We start from the raw sequence: 13,296 nt of genomic DNA on the forward strand, positions 1-13,296 counted from the left end.
GAAACTGCGCTCCTGCCGGCCGAAGGAATGGTGTCCAAACCACTCTCACGACGACACCGTATTCGAACAGGGCGACTACCATGTGATCGACGTTCCCAGCATCAATCACACCCCGAATCTCGATGTTGTTGAGCTCTACAACTCCCTCATCGCCATCCAGAGCACCCGCCGCGACGGCATCCCGGAAGTCTTCATAAATTGATACCAGAATTCACAAATGTCCGCCGGAACCATAAGCCACCTCGTCGACACTGTACTCAGAGCCGCCGGAATTGACAACGAGTTCACACCAAAGTCCATCACACACGCCGTCACGACCGTGCAAACTCGCAGTGGACTCAGCGAGGGAACGATCAAGAAGGGGCGTCGGGTACCCAATTCCAGGGTTTTCCAAACACATTACACCATCGGCATCGACGACATGTACGCTGAGGCATCCTCCTCTGAAGATGAGCGCACCTACGACGACTTCATACTCGACACGGCAAACACGGCTTCCTCTTCATCGACAAATAAGCAACCTCCGAATGGAGTCCATTGCGCTCTGGACAAGGAATGTAGTCCTCTAGAGTCTATGGACGAGGAGGAGGTTATCCCACCTCGCTACCCACTGCACTAAGCACCTCCTCCTCACGCCGCTTTCGCCTCTCAATTCGCATACATTTATGGGTTTACAGGTTTCCCTGGACATAGGTCCTAAATTGCGCACGGCGCTCCCGATAGCTAGTTCTTCTTCTTCATTGGAACATCCCCCCCTCCCACCGTAGCTTTTCAGTCATAGCACTCGATAGCTCAAAAGAGATAAAGGGAAAGGGAGCTAGGGTTATCTGTTATTTATTCACTCGAGAAGAAAAATAGAGAAGCTTACTAAGCAACCTCCTCCTCGTCCATAGACTCTAGAGGACTACGTTCCTCGTCCAGAGCGCAATGTGCATAGCCGTGGCTTGGACGTGGCTCATGACATAGGTCGACGTCATAGGTCCGACGCGTCACTTCTGGTTGGGGAGCTCTCGGAAACGCGTCAATTAGAGGCAAGTGGGGGGGGTGAGGGTGGAGGGAAGGGATATTTGTGACGACTGCGGCTTGCTTGGCGGGCATGGATCGGTGGTACATATATGAAGTTACTGATGAGGAAAGGGATCCCGTCGTGAATATTGTGTGGAGGCACTGGAGGGACCGGTGGGGGGCACACTGGCAGGCACAGGCACTGATGAGCATCCCATCGCAACGCCTATAAAAGCCATCCATAACCCACTCCCCGCCCTCTCACCTTCATCCGCAAAACCCCTCACAAAAAAAAACCAAAAACCAACCCACAAACACCCCCAAGAAACCTTCAAAATGGACGCCCTCAAAAACGCCGCCTCAGGCCTGCTCAACAAGCCCGCCACCGGAGGAGCCGCAGGAACCACCGGAACCACCCACAACGCCGCTGCCGCCGGCGGAAAGCCTTCGATGGTCGACCAGGGCATTGATGCTGCGCAGAATGCGGGGTACTTGCCCAAGACTGGGACTCAGCAGGGTATGTATATACTGTGGGGGGTCCGCGAGAGGGGGGGCGAGCGACGGTGGGGTGTTTGCCGGGAGCGGCGGGCGAAGCGAGCCCTTTGGTTTATGTCCTGCGACGAGCGAGTCTCGCGCCGCCATGCGCAATACCCGAGAGGGATAGCGAGCGCTCGTTCTTATTGATATTGTTTCCTGATCTTTCGATGGTTCATGGTTGTTGATAGTTGGGGTGAGTTTGATGGGCTTGCAAGGCTAATTGTCATTCGTTTCCCCCTTTTTTTCAGGCAACATGGTCGACCAAGGCCAGAAAGCGTACGCCCAGTACGGAAACAAGGGTAGCGCTCCTGGCGGCACCGGCATCTAGGACCCCAACCCCGACCCATATCTACCTGTTCTGAGAAAACATACCCCTTCTCTACTGGTCGTCTGATGCCTGGTAGTGTGCGAAGATGTATATCCCTGATTTTGGAGCGACCGAGAATTTCTGAGAAATATTATGTAAAAATTAGTTTTTGAAGTGTTCTGAGAGTGTTGAAAATTGTGGTTGGGATCTTGGATGTTGTTTTCGCACCGGTCTGACTCGGTAGTGTGGTGTGCAGTGAGCTCCCTCTGTCTCCCATTCTCAACCACGTCTTAAAATTACACGATGCAAAAAAAGCACAAAATCTATGATTGTCCCCAGCGGGAGCCACCCCATCACATCCATCCAAAAATGACGTCCAAAGGGGCAAACTGCAACTCCCTCATTTCGCTTCTACGCACTAGCAACCTTCTCATAACTCCCTTCTCAGGCTTGCTCATCGCCGGTAGCGGCAGGTCGGACGCGGCTTTAACTGGGTGGTGGGATTGCATGTTTTTGGCGTGGCTGTAGACTATTCCGCCCAGGAACGCTGATAGAAATATCGGAGATATTGCGTTAGAGAGGTGGGAAGGTGAAAGGAGGTGGGGAAGGGAGGGGATGAGGAAAACCCACCTATTGCGACACCACACACCCCGCCGAACGTAACGGGATCGTTAAAGAAGACCATCCCGGCGACGGCGATGGGCAGTTTGTTGAGTGCGCCTACCATACTACAAAAGCCACACAAAATCACACCCTATCAGTCTTTTTCAAACTGCATCTTTCGCTTACATCCATACCTATAAGTTGTAGAACTCGTAACCCGCATACACCACGCGGTGCTATAACTGATCCCAAAGCTGCTGACGCCGCTGATAGCGATTCCGATCAGTAGGCCGCGGACTTCAGAAGCGTGCTCCGGGGTGGTGTATTTGGCGTAGGTGCGCCGTGCTTCGGGTGTCTCGAGGAGGAGGGAGGCGAGGAGGAGGATAGGGATCGAGAGGAGGTCTGTGGGGGGTGAGTGATGAGTGTGAAGGGGAGGGTAAGAGTGAGGCCAGGAGGAGGGTAGGACTTACTGTTATAGAACACAGTGTCAAACTCCTTAAAATTGACCTCCCTGATCTTCTTCTTCATCAACAACGCAAACCCAGCCGTCGTTGCGCAATTCAGCACCATCCACCCATACGCGACAACCCACCCCACACTCCCATCGCCCTTCAACACGTTCCCGCTCGCGATATCCGACCACCCGGCAATCAACGAGGACACGACCATCATACTGAACGCGATGATCATCAAGCGGGTGACGGGCGCGCCGTTGAGGAAGGTACGCTCGGAGAAGGCGATGACGACGATGGTGAGGTTTTTGAAGATGGTGAAGAGGGGGATGGAGAGGTATTGAAGGGCTTTGGAGCCGGTGTAGATCATGGCCGCGAGGGAGAAGGAGACGATGAACCCTGTGAGGAATGAGAGATGGATGAGTGAAGCGAAGCGACCATAGACGGTGAGCGATGGTTGGCCCATGGAAACGAGTGTGAGCGATAGCGAACCATCAATCACCATCCAACATCCACCATCCACCATCAATCCGTCAACGAGATGGTTATAACTCCCCCAGCGAGGTTACCCAGATCGCTCCCTTCGGTCGCAGCTCGCTCTCGCTCGGGCCCCCATCGCAAAACAGAAAGAGTCCGTTCTGGTCGACCTATCGGTCTCCAAGACCGAACCCAACCCTGCAACTCGCTTTGGCCGTTGCAGAAAGGCCACCATCGCTCGCTTTCTCCTCCCTATCGCTCACCCCTCCTCGCTCCCACTCAAACGTACATTTCTGCGCATCGCTCTTCCTGAAAGCGCGTCTCGTCACCAGTCCAAACGCCGTAAACCCCTCCAAAACAACAACACAGACAAGCGATTGAACAGCCAGTAGTAAGAAATTGAGTTTAAACTGATAACTTGAAAGCACAAGTTTGTTTGCGACCGTCATGAGAATCGAGGAGAGACAGTAGGAGGCTATTGCCGCGAGGGCGGGGTTGGCGACGCTGCCCATGGCTGGGTGCTTGGGTGCTTGGGTGGCTGGGTGGGCGTGGGAGGAAGGGTGTCGGTGAGGGATCTGGTGTGGTGGTGACGGACTGTGCTTGGCTGTAGAGAGATGACTATCGGGCAAAGTGTTCGCCCTGGGCCCCGGTCGTTCGTCAGGGAAACCGGAAAGCTGCCTACTGTGGAGAGCCCGGGTTCCAAGTGGGGTTGGGAGTGACTGGGACGGAGACGATCACTTTGGGGATGGGTGTTAAAGTAAATGAAGGAACCATTGCCAGCCGGTTTTCGCAATAGGAGTCCGCAGAGAGATGCCGCACGTTGAAGCAAGGCTACATGAAGTCCTGGAGCACGCGTGACGCAGCCCTCACACTTTCCGTAATCGACACCTGGCAGTCCTGATATCAATACTGTACTCTTTGGCACCCTCTACGAATACAGGGGACAACATCGGTCGCCTCCGGATCCGCGCGGGCGATAGGTTAGAAAAGCGTCTGGCGTCTGCGCTCTCTGGAGTAGCATTCTACTCAACGCATCGATTAAAGTGTTTCTCGCAGAAGTGCAAGCAATGAAAGAATGGCGACGAAGAAGAGGATCCGAGCAACGGCTCCCCCGCGCTCAAATTCACGGCCCGCTATCTTATGGGTGGCATTGAGACATTGCAGTATACTTCATTGCAGTGCAGCTTTGCAAGCCACCCAGTCTTAGTCGTCTGAAAATGAGCGTTCGTGCGTGCCGTTGATTTTGAAAGGCGGTTCAAGATGCACGACGAGTTGAAGCGGAAGAGGGAGAAGGACCAAAGCAAAATCACCAACAGCCATGGACATCTAACTGGCTTCGCAAAGCAGATCAGTCGCCCTGGGAGTGCACACGAGACCGTGACGTTACCTCTTGAAGGCAAAGAAGCGGCAGACGGAAGAAGGTGCGTCGGGGTCTCGTAACGAGAGCGAGTCCATGACAGCCGGGCAGTGAACAGTTAATGCTCCAAGAGGGCGGGGTATGTGCGGCCTGTTATCCTCGTGCACCATACTTTAGGTTTATCTACTCATCGCTGGATATATATGCGTCGCAACGGGAACTGCTTCGGGAAAACAGGTCATCGGGAACCAACGGACAGTATCCGACGTTATGTACACAAGTTGCCATCATCGGCGACGCCTCAGGCAGAGGTACAATGATGTGGATGGCAGATAACCACCTGGGAAAATGGGATGGGGTGAGGATTCTAGACTACCTACGGTTACGGGAGAATGCGTCTGGTCTGCGGCCATTGCCAAACACTGCCGAACGCACAATCGAGAGGAAATTCTTGGTGCTTAGGACGTCCCGATTGTGCACTCTCATCCGGAGTGGTCGTCTTCCAGGAATCTCAAATGGCGTCCAGTCTTGGTTGATACATTCGGGGTTGGGGCAACCCACCAATCCATGGACGAATTCCATTCTTCCCTTTCGAGCTTGCCACGGCCGAGGTGACAGCCGGCGTCGGATGTTTTTCATCACACGCCCGTGGCAGTCTGGGCACACGGAAGACGTTTGATACTCATCTAGCAAGTAGCATGGGATGCTGTTTCTTGCAAAGAGTGTGCGGAATCTGATTTCCATGATGATGAGTTAGCATATTAAGATACATAAAAAACAATGATGGTCACTCACCCCTTGGTCTTTGATGACTCCTGAAAGCGGATGGTTTTTCCGGCGTCGCTCCAATCACCCAAGATGACCGCAAAATGCTTTCCATACAGGCGTTGCATGTTCTTGATGAGCTTGGTCTCAGACTTTTGCCGCAGTGAGAACGCCTTGAATCTGCGAGCTACGTGAATCTCATCCTGGTAAAACTCATCCAGGGCGGGATCTGGGATATGGATGGATGTCAGCCCATGTGTTACCAAAGTTGAGAATCAAAGTTGAAGTAGAACATCATACCCGCATGTAAGTGATCCACAATGAACGCTGAGAACGCCTCGATATTCATGCTCTTGTGCAATGGAATATGTGATTCCACCTCAGCGATGCCGGCATTGATTTTTCGCTCTGTCATGTCTCGTTGAAAGTACCGAGACTTTGTCTCGACCGCCCGTTGATTGGATGTGTATCTGGTATGGGGTGGTACATTGTGAGATTACTACTGCCCTGCTGTCCCCGCTGTCCCCGCTGTCGCCGCTATCCCCGCTGCGCATCATCGGCGACGCCTCAGGCAGAGGTACAATGATGTGGATGGCAGATAACCATGCCGCTATCCCCACTGTCGCCGCCGCTATCCCCGCTGTCGCCGCCGCTATCCCCGCTGTCGCCGCCGCTATCCCCGCTGTCGCTGCCGCTATCGCCGCTGTCGCCGCCGCTATCCCCGCTGTCGCCGCCGCTATCCCCGCTGTCGCCGCCGCTGTCCCGGCTGTCGCCGCCGCTGTCCCCGCTGTCCCCGCTGTCCCCGCTGCCCATCATCGGCGACGCCTCAACCCTCCCCGTCCCCGTTCCCACGATCCCCTTCGTTCGAAATTCTGCAATCAGCTGAAACGTACCTAAATGGCCGCTCCTTCTTGATGTCTCGACAGAACAAGAGGTCACGCTTGCCCGGATCAATGCTGACGATGTTTGGAGCCTCCCTTAGTTCGGCGATGTGGTGCTCAAAATACAGCTGTTTGACTTCTTCCTGCATTTGGGCCTTGCTGCGCTTCCGGGCGCGATGGCCATACTGAAGCCCTGGCTTCTTGAAGTGGATGGTAGCGGAATACCCGTTTATGCTGATTGACCCATCAAATTTGAGACCAAGCTTCTTTCGATCCTTGAAGACCTTGTCCTGCAATCCGTCATTCAGCGAGGTGAGGTGAGTGAAATAAGCGCAGAGGGATAGAGACTTACATTCACATTGAGAAACTGCCCCCACAGCTCCCGCTTGCGTTGATCGGTGAGTTTCCCCATGCGATGGTGGCCCAAGGCCAGGATATGAGTGGATAGGATCTTTGTGTCGATCCGAACGGATGACTGGATTCAAGATTTGCGCAGCGGGATAGCGGAAAACAGCCGCATTCCACGGCGCTCATAGAGGCGTGAGAGCTCACAATAGGCACCTGTGATGAGGCAAGGCAGGTGCGGACCATGATTAGACAAAAGAGGAACCCGCGGGGAGGGGGGGGCCGGAAATATACTAACTCACCTAAATATGGCATTGCGTCCACCGCAAGGCTGTATGCAAGCGGTTCATCCTGGGGAGGAAACAGAGCCCATAACTCGTCGAGGACAGTCCGCTCAAGTTGTGTGAGGCAGGCAAACTCCTCTTCGGTTGGAAACTCTACAAATGTTGCATACTTTGTAAACTGACGGACACGCTGATAATAGCGTCGCCGCTGCGCTCGGTTGACTCCGGCACGGAGATGCAGTACGACTTGCTTCAAACCAAGCCTTTCATTGACATAGCGCAGAAACATTTGCATGAAATGCTCTTGTACGTTAACTTTGAGGTTTGTGAGGATGCTCGTAGCCGTGTATGCTGCGGTCCGTTGGCAATTTCGCATGCGGATGGGGGCAAATCCGTGAACATTACAGTAGTCTTGAACCCATGGACGCAACTCTTGCCCGATGAGCGGATTGCCATTGTAGCCTGGATTGTTGAGCAGCTCAAACATCACACTGATGTGCTTGTCGGTGATGTCCGGGAAATCGTGTAGAGGATGGTCAGCTGTGGTGGGGTGGGCCGATGTAGCAGTAAGGACATTGTTTTATGGGAAATATACAGTATAGTGTACCTCAAAAACTCACCAAGGTAGTACTTGATAAAGAAGGTGGTGTGGCGCGCAAGGACGTGAACATCGGCGATGAATGTTGTCAGGCGCTCCCTTTGGACTTGATTGTGATTTTGGATTCGGTGAAGGGAAACCTTCGTGCTGGCGTGTGTCTGCGGGCGGGGTCGTTGAGCTGGTGGTGGTGGCGGGGGTGGTGGTGGCGGGGGCTCATACACCAGGGGTCCACCCGGTGCGCTGGGAAAAAGGAAAGGGATGGGAGCAGGGAGGTTCAACCCTGTCCACGGGTGAAAGCCCTCGCTGCTGCTGCTGTTGCCCGTCTTCATCTCCGGAACTCTCGCTAACCATGTCTGGAATTGCTTGGGGCAACTGGCGATGGACAGAAGGTGGGAACTCGAATTGCGGGGATGGTTGCAATGGTGTCTGCACAGCGGTTGGCAGACGTATGGGCAACCGCAGGGTAACCGGAGCAACCTTTTTCCTCTTCCGCCGTGGTGTGGTTGCTCCAGTAAAGATGCCACACCACAGGTGCCCCTGGAGCGCCTGGTGTGATGGCATGATGGCTGCGCTGTGCCGAGACAGGTGTTGCAGGTGATTGCCGTGATAGCTGTGTGTCAAAGAACTTGCGTCAGTGCTGTGGTAATGATGAGGCTGAGAGCGGGGAGGATTTACAGCCTGGCGCAGTCGTGGCGCAGTTGTAGCTTGTCCACACTGCTGCTGCTGATCGCCGCATCTCCAAGACCACACTTTCCTCCTCTCACACGAAACGTCAAGCGCTCGCAGCGGACGACAGCCCAACGCTCACCTCCTTGCAGCTCAAGCCTGGCAACTCACGCAGAGCACACTCTGGGCATGGAAACGTCAAGCGCTCGACAGTCCCCTCACCCCCCTGGCCAACGCCCACCTCCTTCCAGCTCAGGCCCGGCAACTCACGCAGAGCACACTCTGAGCATGCTCAGCGCTGACGAGGTGAGTGGCTGCTGTGTGGCCGTGGGCGCCTCCGCTGGGTGTTGACCGCCTGGGCTCACAGCCCATGTTGAGCACAACCGCCGCTTGCGGGAGGTTGACCTGCATGGGATGCGCTGCCTGGGCGCGCTTGCTATACGCCGATCTCACGGCCCATGTTGAGCACGACCGCCGCTTGTGGGAGGTTGACCTGCATGGGATGCGCTGTCTGGGCATGTTGCTGTGCGCTGATCTTGATGCCTCCCCTGCTGAGCACGACCGCCGCTTGCGGGAGGTCGACCTGCATGGGATGCGCTGCCCTGCCGTGGAAGTGGGACCTGTCGATCGGGCTAGGTCTGCTAACACCTTCCCTTCCCCCCCTCCCCTCTACCGCGCCGCAGGCCACGCCCCCCGTCGCACCCACCGCGGTTGAGGCTCTTCTGATGGGCATGGGCAAGAGCCGCGCCACAGCTATCTCCGGCGACACGGTGGCCTTTTTGTATCCGCTGCTGGTAGACGCCGGCCTTGCCGCCCAGGACGCCAGCCTAGAAGACAAGGCCAAGGCGATTGGCCTTTTTTCAAAGAAGATCAAGCAAGACAACCCCACGGGTTGGTGGATCAATAGGCCAACGTGGTCCCGTCTCCAGAAGAAGCGCGTCAAGCACCACATTGGGCTCCAGTCTGGCATCATCGCTGCGATCAGCGATGGCAGTCTTACCACGGCCGACTTCTCGGTCGACCCGCAGCCCTCCGCCAGCCGCCCGGTTGTTCACATCGTGGTGCCAACGCCCGCCTTGTGCGATGGCTGGGAGGGCAAGATGGTCTATGCCGGGTTTGGGAAGAGGCCGGCAAAGGCGAGGGGCCTGGAAAGGCTTGAGCAAGTTGAACCCCAGGCGGGGGCCAACTCTACATCCGCGACGAGCACGGTGCCCTTGTGGCCACAATCTCGTACAATAGCGCGAGTCGTCACAAACACGACCTGCGGCTGGGGCTCATCGTCGAGTCCTGTGGATCCCGGCTGGCTGTGGTTCAATGGAAGGCCTCAAGGGGCACAATGCACGGCGCGGGGCTTCGTCGTGGCAACAAGAACTCGGGATATGCCAGGGGGACGTCGCACTATTCAATGAAAGGAGGGGCAGACATGTCTGCAAAGAAGTTTCTCGTTGCCACGGAAAAGGCCTTCACCAAGCGACTGCTGCAGGAGCTCGCCAATCGCAACCCGACCGCGGCGGCCTACCTGATGATGGCCATGCCAGAGGTGTACGGGCCACATTCCGATGAGTTCCCCCCGCTGTTTGCCACCACCAACTATCAAGTGGTCATTCACTCCGACCCGTCGGACGACGGCGTAGCAGGCAAGCTGAACCCGCAGACAGGACGCGCCATATGGAAGCCGACCCCCAAGGAGGAGCTTCCGGAGGAGCTTCAGGCCCGTAAGCTATGCGCGCAATGGGCGGCAGGCTACGCCGCCGCTCCGCCAACCGTCGTTGGCGAGTGGGTATTTGCGCTGCCAGAGCAAGGCTTCTACCTGGTGCTGCAGCCCGACTGCTTGTGGACATGGATGCCTGACAAGCTCCACGGAGCGGCGGTGCTTGACACGTCCGGCGGCAGTCGCCACACAGCTGTTGTGACGCTGCCCCTTGCGATTGTCGTGGCCATCCAAAAATACGGCCTCCCTGATGAAGATGAATAACCCCCGCCAAACAATCCTTCCCCACAGTCATCCGCTCCGACCTTTCAGGTCGTCGGTCTAATATATAGCAACCCTCCCGCTCTCTAACTCATCATCCGCTCGGACCTTTTTGGTCGTCGATTGTTGGTGTAGAAAGGAATGCAATGTACACAAGTCGCTGCCCACGACGGTCTTCTGGAAGGCATTCCTGAATGACACACTGCGTTCCGTTCGAAAGCCGTTAGAAATGTTTGTAGCTGCCATATCCCGCCATATCCGACAGTTGTGGGGTATATCACACCATATCCAGTGTCGTAGCGGCCATATCCAGCGCTATCCTGCTCTCAAAGCTTGTATTCTGCCATATCCCGTGGCTGTTGTTTCGTTAATAGATGGTTGATGGCTCTCCACATGTTCTGGGCCGTGATTGTGGTTCGCGTTCGGACATAGATCATCACTCCCTGGTCCTGATGTGCACAACAGAATGATGAGATACACAATCTACTCCCCGCTCGAGATCGCTCGCTATAGCACCCATCCGCTTGCTTTATCGTTAGCAATGTACGACCCGAAAGCTTGGTATGCTCACGAGTAAATTGTCAAAACAAGAAGTTGGCTAGCGCTAATGGTTCTGCTAACGATTTTCTGTTCAGCTTTGACTCGTTGCGAATCTCAAAATCTACCAATGGAATGGCGAGTAAATTGACGGCCTCAACTGTGCCAAAGCGCCAGTGTTGTCTGAATGCAATGACAGTACACCAGAATGGTGTAATTCCACTGTTAGATATGTAGCGTGCGTGCGGAACCTAACCCTACAACCGTAACCCTTTTGTCATGGTGCTGTATATACGTACATTACAGCTGAACTATGGGATTACAGCATTACAGTACAGCTGAACTACGGGATGTTTAAACCCTGGGACGTTAAAACTACGGGATACGCCGCTTCCTCTCTATGAAATACGCCCTAACCCTCCTCGGAAGAATCAGAATGGGTCAGCGCAATCGCTCTAAAGTCTGCAATCACTCTAAAGACTCAGCAAGCCCAAGGATGCGCCCGGCATCAACGACACCCTCCTCCTGCAACAACCGTTCGACTCATTTTGCCAGCTTCTCGTTGATTTGAAAGGAGGTCCCGAGGCGATTGGAGTCGTCGCCTCTGACGGACGACGTGGTTGCGTGTGCATCCTCAGGCCCTCGCCAAACAATCTCGACAACGCTATCGCACGCATCAAAGTCCACGTATACGCGATCGTCTGCATTCACAAAGACTCCACCACGACAGGCGAATCCATCCGCCTTGCTTTTCAGCTTGCCCGTTGTGTTCGAGACTGGGAACCAGATTCCGTATGTGAGCTTCGATGTGTCGTTATCGCGGTCGAATTTATTGGCAAAATCATCCCATGTGGCGGTGATATGCTGGCAAAGGAGTTGTCTGCAACGAGGTTGCCGAATTGCGCTTGTGAAATGCTTGGCACACGAAGTTCCTTTGCCCGCTTTTTGATGCGAGACAAGAGGTAAGGGGAAAGCTTATTGAGGAAGTGGATGTGATGCGCCTCAACCTTTGGTAACTCAGCTTGCAAGGCGGCCCACTTCTCCCTGCTAACGGTGTCCTTTTTTCCTGGTTGATAGATGCCCATGCTTTTTCCACTATCTGTACCCGCACGCCAGCCAACACCGATCATGGTACCGGATGTCTGTGCGGTGTTTATCATCACGGGGTAAGCGAACTGTCGCTGGTGGTGGAGGTGGAGCGCGACCTCCTCAAAACGGGTCCTGTCATCCGTGGACATATCCGCAAATGGACGAAACCTTGCCGCAAATACAATCTCATCCGCTTGCCTGTCGGCCACAACAACGATGTCCTTGTAGAGACGGGTGTTATGATCTTGACGACTGAGGCGGAAGCGAAGTAGAGAAGACAAGGCGAGAGCGATGGGCGACAAGAGATTGTATTGGCGAAACAAGAGACAAGGACTAGAACAAGAGATGAGAAGAACTGGTCTTGATCTGCTGGGGAGGAAGGGAATGGACGAAGAGAGGCTGGCTATTTATAGATAGACAACCCAGCAGTCAAAGAACAACAACAACAAGAGAGGACTGGGGGGCGCGCCAGCTATGCTCCTAGAGCGGCCGTGGCGAGCGTAGAGGGCATTGCTACAGCTGCTGGCTATGGAGAAGTAGTGCGGGGTGTGCAGAAGCCGTGGGGGGGATTGGGGAATTGAGAGGGGAGAGGAGGAGTGGCGATATTGCCGGAGGATTGGCGAAATGAGAGGAGAGAGGAGGAGTGGCGATATTGCGGGAGGATTGGCGAAATGAGAGGAGAGAGGGGGAGTGGCATTGACATTGGCATTGACATTGACATTGACATTGACATTGACATTGGCGTTTGACATTGGTGTTCGACATTGGCGTTTGACATTGGCGGCTGTCAGTAGGTAAGATTATGGTATGGGCGCGTCGTCCATAACAATGGGTGTACGGGTGATCGTGATCAACTTCCCTGGTATATTGCTTGAGGAAGTCTTCGTGCGTAAGGTGCTTTCCAAACGGATGCGGGTTGGTTTGCTGCTCAGTCTTTCATGTTGCCCAGAATATGTATGCACTGTCGTCGGAACCTGTGGCACAAGGCCATACAACAGCTGGTCAGTCGCGTTGGTTGAGACGGGTCTGACAGCATACGTAATGAAACGAACCTTGGTCAACACTTCTATGCTGGTCAACACTTCTATGCTCAGCTCCAGCCTCGGTATCACCCGCCGTCTTCAATATCCTCCGCATGTTTTCATTCTTTTCTCGTTTGCGCTGTCGGTTTGCCGCCTTTTCCCTCGCCCGATCGGCTTTGGAACGTCATTGCGGCTCTGACTTTGACCCTGGCTCTGACGTTGATGCTGATTCTGTCATGCTGATTTGCCTGGTGAATGGAGTATGCAAATTAGTTGGGGCGGAGTATGTAGGTTGTCGGGGGAGCATGGGAGTGGGTTTGGGACGTAGAATGGCAAACGAATCGCGAGGCTGCCCCTATTCCGGGCTGTCTCGGGCGATCGTGAGTCGAGAAGGTTGCT

General features: G+C 54.7%; 6 protein-coding genes across 6 annotated transcripts; 2 read left to right on the top strand and 4 right to left on the bottom strand.

The window, feature by feature from the left end:
* Window positions 1–217: 217 nt before the first annotated feature.
* EV422DRAFT_572006 (uncharacterized protein) lies at window positions 218–619 on the top strand (the record flags this gene model as incomplete). Its single annotated transcript, XM_053073056.1, has 1 exon — window positions 218–619. One exon carries the CDS (start codon window positions 218–220, stop codon window positions 617–619), a length of 402 nt encoding a protein of 133 aa, XP_052921229.1.
* A 426-nt stretch (window positions 620–1,045) lies between these two features.
* On the bottom strand, window positions 1,046–2,020 carry EV422DRAFT_300665 (uncharacterized protein). Its single transcript, XM_053066083.1, has 2 exons — window positions 1,793–2,020; window positions 1,046–1,450 (listed from the first exon to the last, which is right to left on the bottom strand). Exons 1-2 carry the CDS (start codon window positions 1,887–1,889, stop codon window positions 1,122–1,124), a joined length of 426 nt encoding a protein of 141 aa, XP_052921230.1. The 5' UTR covers window positions 1,890–2,020; the 3' UTR covers window positions 1,046–1,121.
* EV422DRAFT_623623 (uncharacterized protein) lies at window positions 1,922–4,196 on the bottom strand (the record flags this gene model as incomplete). The annotated part of the gene is made up of 6 exons (XM_053074231.1): window positions 3,671–4,196; window positions 2,923–3,303; window positions 2,647–2,854; window positions 2,480–2,577; window positions 2,269–2,396; window positions 1,922–1,990 (listed from the first exon to the last, which is right to left on the bottom strand). The coding sequence occupies exons 1-6, from the start codon at window positions 3,891–3,893 to the stop codon at window positions 1,922–1,924; spliced, it is 1,107 nt and encodes a 368-aa protein (XP_052921231.1). The 5' UTR covers window positions 3,894–4,196.
* An 818-nt stretch (window positions 4,197–5,014) lies between these two features.
* Window positions 5,015–5,658, bottom strand: EV422DRAFT_591888 (uncharacterized protein). The gene is made up of 2 exons (XM_053073542.1): window positions 5,534–5,658; window positions 5,015–5,471 (listed from the first exon to the last, which is right to left on the bottom strand). Exons 1-2 carry the CDS (start codon window positions 5,629–5,631, stop codon window positions 5,111–5,113), a joined length of 459 nt encoding a protein of 152 aa, XP_052921232.1. The 5' UTR covers window positions 5,632–5,658; the 3' UTR covers window positions 5,015–5,110.
* A 231-nt stretch (window positions 5,659–5,889) lies between these two features.
* Window positions 5,890–7,939, bottom strand: EV422DRAFT_581618 (uncharacterized protein; the record flags this gene model as incomplete). Its single annotated transcript, XM_053073380.1, has 7 exons — window positions 7,634–7,939; window positions 7,324–7,553; window positions 7,197–7,263; window positions 6,937–6,945; window positions 6,737–6,859; window positions 6,397–6,674; window positions 5,890–5,973 (listed from the first exon to the last, which is right to left on the bottom strand). Coding segments are annotated over exons 2-7 (705 nt in total), but the record flags the coding sequence as incomplete, so codon positions are not given.
* A 626-nt stretch (window positions 7,940–8,565) lies between these two features.
* Window positions 8,566–10,252, top strand: EV422DRAFT_572011 (uncharacterized protein; the record flags this gene model as incomplete). The annotated part of the gene is made up of 4 exons (XM_053073057.1): window positions 8,566–8,583; window positions 8,645–8,890; window positions 8,961–9,586; window positions 9,664–10,252. 4 exons carry the CDS (start codon window positions 8,566–8,568, stop codon window positions 10,250–10,252), a joined length of 1,479 nt encoding a protein of 492 aa, XP_052921234.1.
* Between the last annotated feature and the right edge of the window lie 3,044 nt (window positions 10,253–13,296).

Source organism: Fimicolochytrium jonesii (genome assembly GCF_025526975.1).
Source record: "Fimicolochytrium jonesii strain JEL569 chromosome Unknown EV422scaffold_39, whole genome shotgun sequence".
In the NCBI taxonomy this organism is placed as follows: Eukaryota; Fungi; Chytridiomycota; class Chytridiomycetes; order Spizellomycetales; family Powellomycetaceae; genus Fimicolochytrium; species Fimicolochytrium jonesii.

Bases quoted from the DNA above. Each gene is read 5' to 3' on its own strand.
- EV422DRAFT_300665 (XM_053066083.1), bottom strand. From the start codon at position 1,889: ATGGGTCGGGGTTGGGGTCCTAGATGCCGGTGCCGCCAGGAGCGCTAC. The intron at 1,451-1,792 runs GCCTGAAAAAAA...CGACCATCGAAG, and splicing joins TGGCCTTGGTCGACCATGTT to GCTTTCCGCCGGCGGCAGCG.
- EV422DRAFT_591888 (XM_053073542.1), bottom strand. From the start codon at position 5,631: ATGCAACGCCTGTATGGAAAGCATTTTGCGGTCATCTTGGGTGATTGG. The intron at 5,472-5,533 runs GTGAGTGACCAT...CATGGAAATCAG, and splicing joins GAGTCATCAAAGACCAAGGG to ATTCCGCACACTCTTTGCAA.